The sequence below is a fragment of the Bos indicus genome, chromosome 10 (genome assembly GCF_029378745.1).
Source record: "Bos indicus isolate NIAB-ARS_2022 breed Sahiwal x Tharparkar chromosome 10, NIAB-ARS_B.indTharparkar_mat_pri_1.0, whole genome shotgun sequence".
NCBI classification, from domain to species: domain Eukaryota; kingdom Metazoa; phylum Chordata; class Mammalia; order Artiodactyla; family Bovidae; genus Bos; species Bos indicus.
This window is the reverse complement of record NC_091769.1, coordinates 86013123-86029713: the sequence shown is the minus strand read 5'-3', so window position 1 is coordinate 86029713 and position 16591 is coordinate 86013123. Positions and strand designations below refer to the sequence as shown.

At 56.5% G+C, this 16591-nt stretch overlaps 1 protein-coding gene across 3 annotated transcripts; it reads left to right on the top strand.

Annotated features, from left to right (window-relative positions):
- The first annotated feature begins 1176 nt into the window (after positions 1-1176).
- On the top strand, positions 1177-14355 carry PGF (placental growth factor). 3 transcript variants are annotated; one of them, XM_019969244.2, is made up of 7 exons: positions 1190-1626; positions 2853-2895; positions 7218-7414; positions 8567-8643; positions 10577-10606; positions 10712-10774; positions 13612-14355. In XM_019969244.2, the coding sequence occupies exons 1-7, from the start codon at positions 1552-1554 to the stop codon at positions 13637-13639; spliced, it is 513 nt and encodes a 170-aa protein (XP_019824803.1). In that variant the 5' UTR covers positions 1190-1551; the 3' UTR covers positions 13640-14355. The 3 variants fall into 3 exon arrangements, with proteins under 3 accessions (XP_070653983.1, XP_019824804.1, XP_019824803.1); XM_070797882.1 differs by lacking the exon at positions 8567-8643 and having other exon boundaries at positions 1177-1626; XM_019969245.2 differs by lacking the exon at positions 10712-10774 and having other exon boundaries at positions 1189-1626.
- Positions 14356-16591: the final 2236 nt, after the last annotated feature.

Here is a 16591-nt window from a genome sequence, read left to right as displayed (position 1 = left end):
CACAAAGACATGGGCAGGCATACGAATTCACAATCCCCCTGAAAGGCACATTTAGACAGACTTCCAAAGCCAGCAGAAAAATCACACACCACACACACAATCACACAGGCAAACAGAGATACCGAGAGAACAGACCCTCACACAAGCGACATTTACACAGACACTCGGACTACACAGAGACTGAGAGCATGTGGGGAACCTTCACGACCACACCTAAATGCCCACACCCAGGCACAAGCACGCACACACACAGACCCCTGCTGCACTGGAACACCTCCTCCTTCTCCTGGGACCTGGAGGAAATGCTGCACTCGGCCCCTCTCCAACCCACATGTGGCCAGTTTGCTGGCAGGGCCTGGGAAAACTGCTTCCCACAAGAGGAAATAGTGCTCAAGTCCTGGCGGGTGCCTGCTGTCTGAGTGCCTGGCTAGGAGGATGGTGCTTGGGCTGAAGAGACAGCCACATGGCTTGGCTTAGTTACACACACATACACACACACTTTTCAAGAGTACATATGTGTGTACAACACATACAGGTAGGGGCACTCTTGGAACCTCGGTTTCTTCCTCTGTGTGCTGTGCTTAGTCTCTCAGTCGTGTCAGACTCTGCTCTGTCCACGGAGCCTGGCCGACTGCAGTCCATGGGGCCTCAAAGAGTCGGACACGGCTTCCTCTATAGAATAGAGCTGATAATTCTTTCACCCTGGAGGATTATGGCGATGGTATAAGGTGGCACCATGAAGTGCCAGACCAAATCACTGCCTTCCTGGGGGCTCTGAAGCGGTATCTCTGCAGAGGCCGCTAACATCAGGAGCTTTGGACACAGGCGTCCGGCTGACCTGGTTGCCCCCCACCCGAGGTGGCCAGAGCCGAGCTCTGGTCCCCTGTCTGCGGCCCGCACTGGGTGCTGCCTGAGTCCGATAGTGCCTCGTGCTTGGCGGCGGCAGCAGGCTCCAAGCGTCGCCGGGCAGGATGCGGGCACGGGTCCGGCTGGCCTTCTTTCAAGTCCGCATCGGGATCGCCCCTTCCACGCACTGCGGCCGAGGGAGCTGGGGCTCAGATCTACGCCGCCTGGCCGCCCTCTGGCCCCGCTGGGCTCGGCCTCTCCCTGGGACTCGGGTCTGGAGCCTCGTCGGCGGTGGGCGGGGCGGCCGTGCGGCCCCGCCCTGTCCGCGGCCCCTGAAACACCGCCGCCAACAAGCTTTAAGTCCCAGAAGGGAGCTGCTGTCTGAGCGAGAAGCGGCATCACTGGCCGGCTACGAGGGAGAGAGAGAGGACCCGGGATCGCGCTGGGGCTCCTGACCCGCCCTCCCAGGGACCCGCCTGCCCCACGCCGCCCGGCCCCGCCGGACTCTGCATCAGCCTTACCTGCGGGGGCCTCCAGAATCTCCAGGACTTTCAGAGGATGCTCAGGTCGCCCACGGGGACCTCGGGGCAGCAGTGAGGGGGGCATCCAGCTCCCATCCAACTCCGGTCCTGCGCCAGGGGCTCCCCCTGGAGATGAGCATGGTGGTTTTCTCTTGGAGTCCCCTGGCTTGGTACGTCTGAGAAGATGCCTACCGTGAGACTGTTCACTTGCTTCCTGCAGCTCCTGACGGGGCTGGTGTTGCCTGCCGTGCCCACGACGGTAAGACTCCCACCCCCAGCCTGAGAATGGGGAGGGGCAGGGCTCTGAAATCCCAGACCCACAGCGGGCAGTGGCACCCCCAAGGATGTCCACACGCTTCCCGGGAGCCAGGCTGGACCGGTCCTCTGGGAGGAGACCTCGGGCTGGACTGTCCCAGACTCCAGCCCCCAGGGTCTGTCTTGGCGGGGGCAGGGAAGCCACAGAGAAGGGAGGGAGGTTTCCTGTCTGGCCCCTAGAGCCCCCAGTGGCTTTGCTAAAAGCATCTCTCTGCTAATCCCAGGCCAGTCCCTGGCCTTTTGGTCAGGGTCGAGGCCCTGTGACCAGGCAGGCGCCCCCAGGACCTCTGACCTGGTCTGGTGGAAGGGAAGCCAGCCCAAGAGGCCATTGGTAGGGGAGGCTGGGCCCTGCCCCCTCCAAGGCTCTGGGTTGAGCCCAGGGCTCCTGGGTGGGCTGGGGCGGGGGGTGGTGAGACAAGAGTCCCACTGTGCCCTCTTTCCCCGGGTGGGCAGCCGGAGGTCCTGAGTGCGGGGCCTGGGGAAGTGAGCAGAGCCCTTTTCCCAGGAGCTGGGTAAGTCTGGCTGCAAGCCAGCTGGGGCAGTGAAATCCTGACAAAGCCAATGAAGCTCCCTTCCCACCACGGTACCCCCATGGCCCTATCCCATTGCCCTGGGAGTCCCGGGCCCCAGCACAGAAGTGGGTGGGCTGGGCAAGTCCCACGAGGGGGCAGGAGAGCCGTACCACCCGCCGCCCGCCCGCCTGCTGCAGGGCTGCTTAGAGGTGTAACTTTACCAGCGGCAGCAGCTCCTGGCGCCACCGGCTCCAGCGCCTCCGCTCCCACCGGCTGATGGCCTCCCCCTGGGCTCTGGCACCCAGCCAAGGCAAGCTGCACAGGACCTAGCCAGGCTGCCTGGGGGCTGGGTAGATGGGAGACCCCCATAGTCTCACCAGATCTTTGGGACATAGCAGGCAAATCGGTCTCCAAAAACTTCTGTAGTCTCCCACCCTTTCCAAATGAGGAAACTGAGGCCAGAGAAAGTAGGACCCATCCAGGCTCCCTCGAGTTGCCAGTTGCACTGGAAAGAGCGAGCCGTGAGATGGGGCAGCGTGTCTGAGCAGCAGGTGGGCAGGAGGGTGGAGGGGGCCTCTGTGCTCTTGCCAACGCACAGGACCCCAGAGCACAGAGGCCCAAGGTCGTCCCCCTCACCTCTGCACCTTTCTGTCCACAGCAGTGGGCCTTGTCTCCTGGGAACATTTCATCGGAGGTGGAAGGTAAGCTGGCTGGGCGGGGAGGGCATGGTGCAGGGCTCCCCAAGCCCTCACATCCCAGGGCTCAGCAGTGGATGGGAAAGGGTTGGCATGAACAGTGGGTGCAGGCCGATATTAAGTTGGAAGAGTCTGCAAGCTAGCTGAGGCCCTAGCTGACAGAGTTGGCAGGGCCTGAGAGATCCCCCTTGCATTGTGACCCAGAGGCCTAGAGAGGTCTCTTCCTGGGCCAGGGTCACCGGGCACCCAGAGAGCAGGGCAGGAGCACATATACCCAGTGTCCAAACAGTTGGCTCAGAGCCCTTTCCCAGCATGATACAAGGGGGCAGATGGGGTCTTGGAAGGCTGTGCAGCGGTGAGTGCCAAGGGCCAGACTGAGGGTCCAGAAGCAGGCTGCAGTGGGCCAGCAATCAAGAGGACCAGGGAGGGGCAAGAGGACTTCCCAGCAGCCAGGCTGGAGGAACTTAAGGGATCTGAGGAGACCTCTCCATTGATTACATATAGACAGAGTGAGTCGTGCCCTCCCTGGCCCCTCCACTCCCCACCCTAGGTTGCATCAAGGGAGAATCTTCAAAGGGCAAGACATTTGCCAAAGAGACATACGTGCAGAAGGCAGGAGGCCCATGCCAGGCCCCCCGCCTTGCTCCTCCCTCCCTGCCTCTCCGAGACGTGCAGGCAGGCCACACACCACTTCCCACGGAAGAAAGGGAGCGTGTAGGGACGTGCGCACGCACACGCGTGGTAGCCTCTACGTGCTGGGAACACCCTCCCTCTACCACCTGGTAGCCAGCCTCTCCTGGACTTGGTCATGCTCTGCCAGCTTGAGTCCCAGGCCCCTTGGGCACTGAGAAGGTGGGGGAAGTAGCAGCCATTGATTTCATTGATACCCTCTTCCTAGCCCTGCTGTCCCCTCTGGGACTGGCACAATATTAGGCTTTCTGGGATTTGGAGAGGGACCTATCACCTCTCTCCACCCCATGGCCCTTTTGATCCTTTTAGTATATTTTGGACAAAGAAATCTGAGCCTCAGTTTCATCATCTGTAAAATGGGAGTGTTAGACCAAATGATATCTAAAGGTTCTTTTTCCCAGGTGGCAGGATTCTCTGACGCCATAGAGGTGTCCCAAGAGTATATATATATCCCAGGGACCTGGATGAGGAGGCTTGGAAGTGTCAGTCCCTTAGGGCAGCTCCCCTGTCATCATCATCATTGATTAGGGAGCCTGTATTGTGACCAGGGAAAGAAACTTGGACCCCAGTTATCAAAAGCCTGAAAACGACATCCCCTAGTAATACCAGACAAGAGACAGAATGCTCTGTATTCTGCAGCCACAGACGTTGATTTTTTTACTGTTACTATTCATGGGAATAGTATCAGCCACTTACTGTAACTCCATGCTGACCACAAGCTGTGATGAACTAGGAAAGCCCTCATATTCTCTACGTTTTGTAAATGAAGGCTCTGGGGCTCAGAGAGGCCCTTGGGGTTGCCTAAAGGCTCAGACACTCCTCAGGACATGTGGCAGAGCTGGAGTTTATGACACCAAGCCTCCCCATGGCTCACAGCTGAGCAGGCATGAACAGGGTGTCTCTCGAGGCAGGCTGGCTGTGTGCTTTGCGGGTGACCGCGGAGGGGATACCTGCTGGGTTCGGCTGGTGGCCCGTGGCTCTGCCCAGTCCTGTCCCCCCTCCCCCACCCAGTGGCCTCCCCAGGCGCTTGCTCTCAGGATGAAACACTTCCCATCCAGGGATCTCCTCTGTCCTGGGTGTTAGGCAGCTGGAGCCAGACTGGAAGCTTGCCCAGGGGCTGGCAAGGGAGCCCACTCATGGCCCTGGGGGCAGCCAGGCGCCTGCCTGAGCCACAGGCAACCGCCCCCGCACCGTTCCTCTCTCGGACCCTGGCCTCTGAGCAGGTCGGGGGCCAGAGGAAGTGCTCTCAGGAGCAGGTGAGCAGAGCTCTTTGCTGAGGGGCTCAGCCCACATCTGGGAGCAGTCACCGCACTCTCTCAGCCGGCCCCTCGCCCAGCACCCTCTGTTTCTCCCATACCCCGAGACAGCAGCCCCAGGGATGAGCGGCCCTCTTCCTTGATGACCACCAGGTAAACCAGGCCCAGCCCACCACCTTCCCTGCCCTCTCCCAACGCCATCTGGGCCGTGTGGCCCAGGACGTGCCGGGCTTCAGGGCCCTGGAGCCTGGGCGTGGGGGGAACAGGAAGTCTCTTCTGCCTTCTCAGCCCTGCCGGGCTCTGCTTAACCTGGCAGTGGCCCCACAGCCCGGCTGGGCTGGAGTCTGCTTGTGGGATGGTAGGGGGCTTCAGGGCCCCTCCTCTGCTTCTGTGCTCTTCCTGATGGCTGGTCCCAGGGCGGGACCCTGAACCTTCTATGGCACTTTGGCAGCCGGCTACTCTTCTCCTGTTATTTACGTTTTCCAAGGCAGAGATTAAACGTTGAGAGTTATGTAGTGCTCATGAAGGTTTTAGACTAAACACGCACTCATGGAGGTACATTAGGGAGCTGCTCCTCTGACCTCTCCCTACAAAGGCCAGTTTCCTGGGGCTTTGGGCTGCCTGGCGTACATGGCCTTGTTTCCTGCTTGGGTCCAGGGAGAGTGGCCCAGAGGCCTGGAGAGGCAGGATCAGGGAGGCCTCTGGTCCCCTTCCCATCCCCGGACCCAACCCTAGTGCCCCTGCAATAGACAGGGCAGAATGGAGCCGCAGACGCCCAGATAAGCATGGTTTATTGCTCTGTGCTGCCCCAGCCAGCTCCACGTGGACACACCGCCTCTTGGGTATTTTCCACCCGCTTGCAGCCTTTCCCGAGGGCCTCTGCTAGGGCTGAAGTTTATTCTTCCTCCGAGATTACCCTGAGACTCATGTCCTTGCAGGCTCAGTAGAATGGACTTCAGCCCCTTCTGCCTCCTAGGAAGGGCTGTGGAAGGAAGTGAGGGGCTGCTGGGAGCAGCCATTGCACCAGGGCAGAGGCTGCAGGGACCCCAGGTGGTCCAGCTCCCCTGTCCTCCCCCACCAGAGGAGGACGACCATCCAGTGCAGGGCAGGGTGACCCAGGATTGGCGATGTGTCTCCGCCCGCAGTCTCAAGGTTGGGCTGGGTCGTGTGCACAGTGCACTCAGAAACACAGAGCGCCTGTCAGAGCTGGGGGAGCCCTTAGCAACCATCTCTTCCCAGCCTTCTTCTTTTTCCCCAGCTGGAGAAACTGATACCCCCAGAAAGGTGCAGTGACCTCCCCAAGGTCACACAGCCAGCGCAGGGCCGGGACCAGGAGCCAGTCTCCTAGGTCTGGCTGTTCACTTCCTGCGAATCTGTGTATGGGTCCAGGCCCCAGGCCCTCCCCGAAAGGAGCAGCATCTTTTAAGAGACTCCAGATCAGGCCCCCAAAGATCCAGTCACGATCACCAGGACATTGTGGGGGCCAGGGATATCCCTGATAATTTTCAGTGAACTATCATCTACTCAATCAGTAATTACCTAGCCTGTGTTTACTGGGTGTTTGGGTGCCTGTCTACAAGGAGCCTCAACTCGCTTGTAAAAACGATAAAAGCCACCAGTGACGGAGATAAAGCAAGCTCTTGGGGCTGAATTATGCTCAAAAGAGGAACATCTGTTCATATCAGACAAGTTGGAGAAGGCTTCAGAGAGGAGGCAGGGAGGCAGGGCTGGAGGAGTGGGTGGTGGGCTTTATTTGGTTAGAAATGAGAAGGGGGCAAGGAGCATGGACCGATAGAGGGTATCTGAGTGATGCGGCCCTGGGCCCATTGCAAGGGTGGTCCAACCGAAAATGGAGAGCGGGGATGGGGCACATCGTTGGCTGCAGTCTGGGCCACCAGGCGGAGGAGCTGGCCCAGACATTAGAGGAAATAAGGACTAAGGGGAAGGTTCACCCTCCCTGTGGGACTCTGCAAGCCAGTCTTGCGGAACTTGCAGAGCTAACTGTATTCTGCCAATTCCCTAAGACCAAGGGAGGACCAGGTCAGGCCCTGAGAAAGATCCAGAGGGCCTGGGGAGACTACCAGGACACGCTCCTCCGAGCTCCAAGGCCCCCGAGGCTGATGCCGGCACCTGAGCTGAGAACAGAGCCAAGGATCACAAGCCCCTAAGAAGTTCTGTTCCCCTGGGATTTCCATCTAGCAGATGAGCCGGGGCGGGCAGAGGGGAGGCCCAACTGTCGTCCCAGAGAATTGACGTCAGGAGTTCAGAGCAGGGGGAGCGCTCACGTAGGCTGGGGGCTTCCTGGAGGAGCGGGTGTGGGCTGGACGTGGGAGGACCTGCCGTGCCCGGGGACCTGAGCCAGCTGTCTGTGCCTCCTCGCAGTGGTGCCCTTCCAGCAAGTGTGGAGCCGCAGCTACTGCCGGCCGGTGGAGAGGTTGGTGGACATTGTGTCTGAGTACCCCAGCGAGATGGAGCATCTATTCAGCCCATCCTGCGTCTCCCTGATGCGCTGCACTGGCTGCTGCAGCGATGAGAGCATGCACTGCGTGCCCCTGGAGACAGCCAACGTCACCATGCAGGTAGGGTGACACCCCGGCTCGGGCCCCAGCCTGCCCCGCCATCCACAGCTGCTCAGAGGGCCACAGAGCCTGGTCCCCAAGAGAGGGAGCCAGGAGAGGGTAGGCCAGGGCCACAGGATCCAAACTGACACCCAGGTGTTCTTACCCATAGCACTCCTCCTTCTTGAGTCCCCACCCCATCTTTGAGCCCCCCTCTCCTCCTCCCTTAGCAGCTTTCTCAGGTTCTGGCTTAGCCCTATCCCAGGACACAAGATATCTGATTGAGGTTGGGAAAGAAATCTGTTCTTATTCAAGACATCCCTTTTTATACCAGGAGTGTTTGGTGCCCTGAGCTTTGCTTCCACACTCACACTCACAATGTTGGTCTTTTTTTCTGAGCACTTGAAACTTCAGAAATTTCCAAGCACTGTGCTTCAGAAATGTTACCTCAACATTCAGTCCTTGGAGCCAAGTGATATTCCCATTTTACAGAGGGAAGCTGAGCTTCAGAGATGATATTTCACCTACTTAGCAAGTGGAAAAGCCAAGATTTAAACATAGGTCTTCCTGCCTTCAGAGCACAGGCCACCTTCCTATCCTGTGCTTTGCTGATGGCCCTGGGAAGAGGGGGAATGGGAGCCTCCCTCAGGTCCGCAGGCAGGTAGGAGGGCTGTTTGCCCCAGGCTCCAAGCAGAATGAGGGTGTGTAGTACAGAAGTAAGTAAGTAAGCGTTAGTCGCTCAGTTATGTCCGACTCTTTGTGATCCCATGGACTGTATCACGGGATCTTCTGTCCATGGGATTCTCCAGGCATGAATACTGGAGTGGGTTGCCAAGCCCTCCTCCAAGGGATCTTCCCTACCCAGGAATTGAACCCGGGTCTCCCACATTGCAGGCTGATTCTTTACCATCAGAGCCACCAGGGAAGCCCAAGAACACTGGAGTGGGTAGCTTATCCCTTCTCCAGGGGATCATCCCTACCCAGGGATTGAACCCAGGTCTCCTGCATTGCAGGCAGATTCTTTACATTCTGAGCCACCAGGGAAACCCATGTAGTACAAAGGCTGGTGGGAAATAGGGAGTCTGGTCCTCCCCTAAGGGATGGCTGAACGGAGTATTGGAAACCCGCAGGCCACCCCCGCAGTCCAGTCACCCAACCTTTGTCTCCTCACAGCTCATGAAGTACCGCTCTCTGGACCAGCCCTTCTTTGTGGAGATGAGCTTCTCTCAGCACGTCCGCTGCGAGTGCAAGTGGGTCCTCGGGTGCGGCCGGGACAGCCCCCACACACCTGGCGGCATCAGCCAGGGGTTGCCCATCCGTGCTGCAGTCTGTGCCTCCTCCCTAGCTGATGGAGGCCAGGGAAATCGGGGACCAGTGGCAGCCCAGGGAGCTGGTCCCAGGAGCTGGAGCATAGCTACTGAGAAGCCACAGGGACAGAGGGAGCCAGGGTCCCTCCCAAACTGGCCAGGCTTGGGCACGCCGTCTCCCTCCTTGAGCTGGGATGGGGATGCCAGGGCGCTGGAAGAGGCACTTGGACCCACGGGAGCGGGAAACGGGATTGAGGAGCTCAAAGACAGACAAACCCTGGTAGGAGGGAAGGGGCAGAGGGAAGGAGGCACAGGCTTTCTTTAAAGTCGAGTCTCCACCTGGCAGAGCTTCTCCCCAACACATCTTGCTGCTGGTGCCCAGGGTGCTCTTAGCATTAGTTACCGGGAGCAGCAGGCCTGGCACCGGCGACTGGTTCAGGGGCACTCCTGATACCTCTGGGCCATGGGATGGAGGCATGGGACCAGAGGTCCTGAGCCATATCTTGGGGCAGGAAGAGGGGGAGAACCACCATTTATGGTGCATCTACTCTGTGCCTTGCCCAGCATAGGCACCCGACCTGAGTGTATTTTCTGATTTAATCAGCAAACATCTACTGAGCACTTAGTGTAGGCTAGGTATGGTCTCAGATGCTTGGGATATAGTGGTGAGCAAGACAGACCAGGTCCTTGGTATCCTAACCACCCATTTTACAGATGAGGAAACCGAGGCTTGCTAAGGTTACGTGATTTGCCACAGCTAGTGGGTTGACCCCAGCCTGTTGACCCCTAAACCTGCCCTTTCTTATGCTACCTCTCATGGCCATTACCACGCTCTACAGAAGCTCCAGGACTGCCCCGGGCTTGGCCCTGCCTGGTGTCTGGGCTCTGGCCACTGCTCTTGGACCTATACCACCGCTCGAAGCCCTGCCTCAATCCGCTTCCTCCCATCCTCCCTTGCCAGGACTTGGCCATGTAACAACAGTTCAGTAGCAAATCCTCCTTGGCAGTGCTAGACAGCAACCTTTCCCCTTCCCCATCACCTTTGCCCTCATAACCTGTATGTTGGGGCAGACAGATGAGAAGATTAAGGGCCCAAGAGTGTCTCTGACTGGTCCCAGGTGGCAGAGACAGGACCAGACAGTCCCAGGAGGTGCTGGTACCCTGCCCTGGCTCCCAAGGGAGACGGCCAGCCTAGGGCAGCCTTCCCTGGCCCAAAGCTGACTGTCACCACGCTGTCCCACGCCCCCACCCTGGTTCCCAGGGAAGACTGTCGCCGTCCAGCGGGCTGAGCAACAGGGCCACCTTTCTTCTCTCTTCTGGGCCAACAGCCACGGCCCTGGGAGACAGAGCCAGGACAAGTCTGGTGACTGTGGGGCTTTCGATCACCTCCTGTCATCCCACTCCCTGAGTCCTTAAGATTGCTGCAACGTCACACGTCCCCAGGGTAGGGTGGTGGCAGTTGTGCCTTGACAGGTGGCCTTGCCCCTCATTCACTGTCAGCGAGGAGACTCCCAGAGGGCACCCTGGAAGGAAAGGGCACCCTGGCAGGTGTAAGGGAAGGAAGTGAACAGAGAAAGGCTGCAGAGAGCAGACTTGGCCCCCAGATTTGATTCCAAGAAGCAGAGGAGAGCAGATGGGTGTGGAGAGGACCCCCAAGAGGGCATTCGCACCTCTCTTAGTGGGGTCACCAGGGCCTAGAGTGGGAGTGGAAGCCCCCAGGCCTCTGGGCATCTCTCCCTCACTAGCTCCATGCTACCCCCTAGTGGCTTCAGCACCAACTACAGGGCCAGCCCCAGTGATGGCAGGGAAGTCTGGCCAGGGAGCCCGGATCCACAGCTGTCCTAATTCTCCTCCGTTCCTCTCTCTGTTTTTCCAGACCTCTATGGGAGAAGATGAAGCAAACAAGGTAAGCAGCCTGGCAGGGGTACCGGGCTGTTCTCAGGCCTGCCAACGCCTGACCTAGCATGGGGGCCCCCAGCCGCTCTGTCTTGACGCTTTTGGCTTATTGCAGGAGGAGATCCAGGGTCAGGGGCCCGAGGAAGAGAGAGGAGCAGAAACACAAAGACTGTCACCTGTGAGTGCACGGGGGTGCCCAGGGATGGCAAGGAGGCTGGGCCAGAGGGGAGCCCCACCCTGCCAGCACGATCAGTGGTCGGGGAGGGACAAAGCCAGCGGTGCGGGCCAGAACCTAGAGATTCCAGGCCCTAGGAAGCCTCCAGTGAGCCGAGATAAGAACCAGGAAGCCCTCCCGGCTTCGTTCTGAGTCTCTGTGTGGCCTTGAGCAAGTCCCATCACCTCTCTGAGCCTAGTTTTTCTGTGTGTAGAATGAGGGTCAGCGGGGTCAACCAAGCATTCGGTCGATCTACAAACATTTACCAAGCACTTACTGTGTGCCAGGCACTTTCGTGGGCAGACCAATAATATTTCTGCCCTTACAGGGCTTACACTCTAGTGTTAGAAAGTCCAAAAATTTAGGGACTGAGGCTGGTGGGCTACAGTCCATAGGGTGGTAAAGAGTTAGACCCAACTGAAGCGACTTAGCACACGCACAGGCCAGCGGCCCAGTGGTTAAGACTCCACCTTCCAACGCACGGGTAGCCAGTTTGATCCCTGGTCAGGAAACTAAGGTCCCACATGCTACAGGGTGTGGCCAAAACAATTTTTTTTTAAGTAAGAATTTTTTTTTTTAAAGTCCAAAAATTTAGCCAGGACTACCTCCTGGAGGCCATAGGGAAGGTAGAGCCCCTCACTGGCTCTCAGGCAAGTATTTCTTTCACTCCCCGGGAGCCTTGGGGTCTACTTGCTTTTCTTTCTTTGTCCATGTTACCTGTCCATTTGGCTTCACCTCTGGAGAAGGTGGCTGGGGTCCAGGCCTGAGTGTTGGAAGAGCAGAATTAGCAAAGGGCAACCCCGAATCTGTGAGAGTAAACAGGAAAAATAAAGTAGCTCACATGCGCAGTAACTCAGTCACACCGCGGTTCTCCTTCAAGGCCAGTCTCCTCCGAGCGACAGGACTGTCTCCACAGTCCTGTCTTTTCCACAGATCTTCTCATGTCATGGGGCTGGAGCTGGCCAAGTTCTACCCTGTGAGCCTGTCCCTGCTGGAGCAGACACGTCCACCCCGTTCCGTGAAGCTAGGGATTCTGGGGAGGTTGGTCCCTGCAGGCATGTAGCCCTTATTTCTCCCCTGGTTCCAAGCAGTGACTAGGGGAGGGGCTGGAAGTCCCCACAGGGCTCCCCAGCCAGGCAGCCCCAGATGGAAAGCGTCCTGTCCTAGCTGCTGGGGTAGCAGCCCTCAAATGTTTCATTCGGGAATCTCTTAAAAGAACTTCCAAAGCCCAAGTGCCCCCTTGTTCATTTTTAAGTCGACATTAACCTTTTTCATCAACATTGTAGATAGTTGCAAAGGATGTAATATATTAATATTTTAATATAAAGCCATTATATCACTCTCCAGATGTATCCTGTGGAATAAGCCATCCAAATTTAATACCATCATCCACTTTTTAAAAATTGTTTAACAACATCAAAAAGTATATGAACACTCTCCTTTAATAGCTGCATATTTCCATTGCTTCTTTTTGCCTCGAACATGTCTTTCCATTTTACTTTTCCCAAGAATTTCAGCCTAATGTAATATTTTTTAAATAGTCAAACATCTTTTATGTACCACCTTGTCTTACTTATCTGCCACAACAATCGTATATGAGTTTGAATTATTTTAAATTTTCCTGTGAGCAGAAAACTCGAAATTAAATTTTTTTTGGAATGAATTATCACAGTAATTGTTAGTAGTACCCATAGGTTGAAACAGCACAAATACATTATATTTTACTAGATGCTAAGCACAAAAGGACAATCAATCTTACTGGGGTTGCATCTCAATGAGATGGATGTAGCTACTTCTTTTCAATTAGTTGATGAACCCGGCAATGAACATTATCTCCTGCCAGACTGAGACTGGATTCAGCAGTAATTCCATTCCTGTTCATTTTTTGCAGATGAAAAGACTGAAAAACTGTTCACATAAATAAGTAAATGGGGCTGGGTGTTACTCGATCACTTGAACTCCTTCCAAGTTATCAATATTTGCCAAAAACCTGAAAGTGATCTGCTGTAAGAATTTACTTCTCTTGACATTACCTGACGATTTAGCTAATCTCTTCAATTTTGTTGAAAGCACACGTGGAAACCACCTGACTTGCGAAAGACTTGGTTACCCAATAGCTCACCATATTTCTTTTCTCAACCACCTACACCAATATCTATCAAACTGTTCTTGTATTCAGTGTCCCCCTGAATCCTTTTTACCTTGGGGCAAAGTACTGTAACAGGAACTTCCTTCCTTTCTGAGGGAGAAGGGCCTTTGGCAACAAGATGATGGGAAGCAGATCTCTGTCGCAGACAGTTTTCAGGCAGAGTGCAGGTAGAGGCTGGGAGCAGATTCCTTTAAAATCACCAATACTCACATAGGACTTGGACAATCTTCATGTGCATCCAGGGGTTCCGGTATCCTTATTTGAAGATTGCTGCCCCAAGTAACCAAAGGCATTGGTGCATGGATCCAGACTGTGTTTAAAGCCGGCTTTGTCACTAACTTGCTGTGTGACCTTGGGCAAGTTTCTTAACCTCTCTGAGCCTCCATTGCCTCATCTGCCAAAGGATGATAGTAATTGCGCCCTTCCTTATGGAATATCGTTAAGGGTAAATGACAGAGTGCTTGGCGCAGGCCTGAGCACCTGGGTAAGTGCTTGGTGAAGACCAGTTCCTAGCTGCTTCTCAGCCTCGTGCAAGCAGAGATCCAGGAGCATTGCAGGCTCTCCGTGCTCCCTGTCCAAGCTTCCCCTCCAGGAAGTCCTCCCACCCTCCACCCTGGACTGATACCTTCTTTCTGTGTTTGGTCTCTGGCAGGTGTGGTGATACTATTTCCCAGAGGTAACCAGTCCCTCGGAAGAGAGAGACCCCCCACACCCAGCTCGTGTATTTATTACCGTCACGTTCTCAGTTACCTCCCTGCTGGCACCTGCCCTCTATTTATTAGCCAATTGTATCCCTGCTGAATGACTCACTCCCTCCATGGGACAGGACCCTCAGGAATTCAGTGCCTTAAACAGAACGTGAGAGAAAGAAGACAGACCCATGTGGCTTCAGCTTGAGAAGGAGCAAGACTTACGGCTTTGTGATGGGCAGGCCTGGCCCCAGAGGCCCCGGGGGTCTCCAGGAGGCTGGAGAAGGAAGGACTGGAGACCCACCACCTGCCCTCCCGGAACCTTGGGCTCTGCGCAGACCAGCAAGCCTTGCTGGGGCAGCTCCTGGTGGAAGTGGGGGGTGTGGAGGCCCCTGCTCTGGCCACCCTGGCCCTGCTGAGAGGGTGGGCGGGCAGCCACTCTGCACCCCGGAGGTTGGACGTTCAGCTCTGGAGAACAGTGCTTGCCTGGGGGGCCTCTGCCACTCCTCGTCCCCTCAGTCTCGCCTCACCTCTTAACTGCTGCTTGTGCTGGGACATTGTTCTTTGTGGCCAAGGCATCATCATCCTGCCCCTCTCAAGGACAAAGGCAAAAAGTGGGCCCCAAGCTGGACATGGAGTGAGCTGCCCTCGCGTGGCTGTCTGACTGCCAAGCCAGATTCTCTTGAATAAAGTATTCTAGTCTGCAACTGCTTTCCAGGGGAGCGTTCCTGCCAGAGCAGTGGGCGACAGCAGGAAGTGGAAGGGGGATGGAGGAAAGAGGACCGTGGGCTCCAAGGCTGCCTGGGGGTGGGGGGTGCGTGGGGGTCCAGCCTGCAGTCCCTGGGGAGTCTTCTCCAGATGCTTTAGGCAAAACCCTGAGGCCCACTCTTCCCATAATGAGGGGTTCCCAGAATGGAGGCTTGGCCCTAAACTTGGGGACCCAGGCTTCAGCCACCCCTGAACACCCTCAAATTCAAGAGCACAATCCTCTTCCCCTGGTACCTGCCACCTTCCCCAGGGTCACCCTACCCCCAGCCCAATGCCTGGCTCTCAGGTGCCACGGCTTCTGGCTCCAGAGACCTAAACCACGCCACCTCCAGCCCGCTCCGGCTGCTGAATGCAGGGACTGGCAGATGCTGCCTGATTTCTTCCGCCCTGGGCCTCCCATCTTCCTCTGTCTCCTCTTGAATGCCTTGGCATGAAAGGAGGAAAAAATGCTTTTTTTTTCCCCCCCCAATCCAAATCACTTATTATCTGACTCCCTTCAGCCTTCGACCCCCAAGGTGTGTCTGTTTTCCTGCTACGTTTAGGGACAGGGTGCTCCCTGTTCTCTCTGATTGCAGGCTGCTCAGATAAAGCCACAGGGCCTGGGGCCGGAGCCCTCCTCAGGCTTTGGAGGGAAGCCAGGGATGGTCTGGGTGGGGCAGCGCTGCCGAGGCAGCTGCCCTTGGTGGTCTGTCCACCACTGAGGCCTGGGCCGCCCTGGAGGACACCCTGGTCAGAGTGTGCTTCTGGCCGGTGATCACAGAGTGGGTGTGGGCCGGCCCCGCAGGACATGCTTCGTGGGAGAAAGGTATTTTCTCTTCTGCCTCTTCCCTCTTGGGCTACACCCGTTCTGAGCTGTTGCCTCGGAGGGATGGGTAGCCAAGAAGAGCACCCCTCCCCTTTAGTCAGTCTCTGATGGGGCCCCAGGGACACTACCCCAGCCCTTGTAGCATGTCCCAGGCTCTCGGCTTCACAAGTTACCCACATGGAGGTCTGCCTCTCCACCCAGACCAGCCACCCCTGGAGAGAACTAGACCAGGGGAGCAGCCAGAGGCCAGAAGCAAAACTCTGCATCTGTGGCCAGAACCTCACAGCTGGAGCCAGTAGGAAGGGAGCTGACTGGTGCATCTGACCACGCTGGCCATCCTTTCAGGTCATTCAGGACGTAGCAGGCCCTTGTCTTTTGTTCTTTATCTCTTTGTGGAGCCCCACCTGTGTACCTAGGCACCAGGGACCCAGTGGGGAATAAAGCATCCAGGACCTGCTCTCATGGATCTCGTATTTGAGTGGAGAGATGGACTGTAATCATGGATTCAGGATGTGGGGTGGACTTTATTGGTTTTCACATTGGAGACTGGACCCAGCACTTAGGAGAAAGGGGTCTTGAGCACCCCCACACTTTTTAAAACAAAGAAGCAGCAATTTGGGGTTGGACACGTCTGTCTACAGGATTTATGATTAATAGGAGATGGCTGAAGTAGTCCTGCCAGGCTCAAACATCACTCAGTACGCCCTTCTTCAGCCTCCATAAGCAGCGGGATGGAGGAGGGTACGGGGTGGTGGGGGAGGAGAGAGAGGGAGGGGTAGTCATTGGACACCTGGGCTGCTGGTGTCTACCCTCCTCTCCCTGGAGCTGGATTTGCCATTCAGACTAGCCTGTGTGCTATCTGGCTGGAGGTTGGAGGGATGGAGAACTGAATAGTGACAAGGGAGAGGGAGAGGGGACACTTAGGGACCTCCAGCAGTCATTTCCCACAGGTTGGGGGATGTGGGGAAGGTGAATGGCTGTGAGCTCCCTTGCCTATGGTCTCCCAAGAGGGACACCTGCAGGTGGAGAGACCCCATAGGCTATAGGCTGTGGGCGTAGAGTTGGGGCAATCACTGAGATGGGGTGTCAGGTATAGACCTGGAAAAGGAGCATAATAGGGAACAGAGTAGTGGGGCAACCCCGCGGTGCACCTACAGGACAGTTGGCATCTCGATGCCTACCATACCAGGTACGTTCACAGCTAGAGAAGAAATGGCCTCTGCTAAGAGGAACTTTTCCCCTAATTTCTCCTTCCTGACCCTGTGAAAAAGAGAAAAGGACTTTGGCCAGGAAAGTGGTGAGGGGTCTAAGAGCAGACCATGGCTCTTCCTGCTCGCTCGAGTTCAATCCAGGCCCTGCCCAGGAGTGAA

Excerpts from the sequence above, each read along its gene's own strand:
- PGF (XM_019969244.2), top strand. The coding sequence starts at position 1,552 with ATGCCTACCGTGAGACTGTTCACTTGCTTCCTGCAGCTCCTGACGGGG. Across the intron at positions 1,627-2,852 it reads TGCCTGCCGTGCCCACGACG|CAGTGGGCCTTGTCTCCTGG; the intron begins GTAAGACTCCCA and ends TTCTGTCCACAG. Across the intron at positions 8,644-10,576 it reads CACGTCCGCTGCGAGTGCAA|ACCTCTATGGGAGAAGATGA; the intron begins GTGGGTCCTCGG and ends CTGTTTTTCCAG.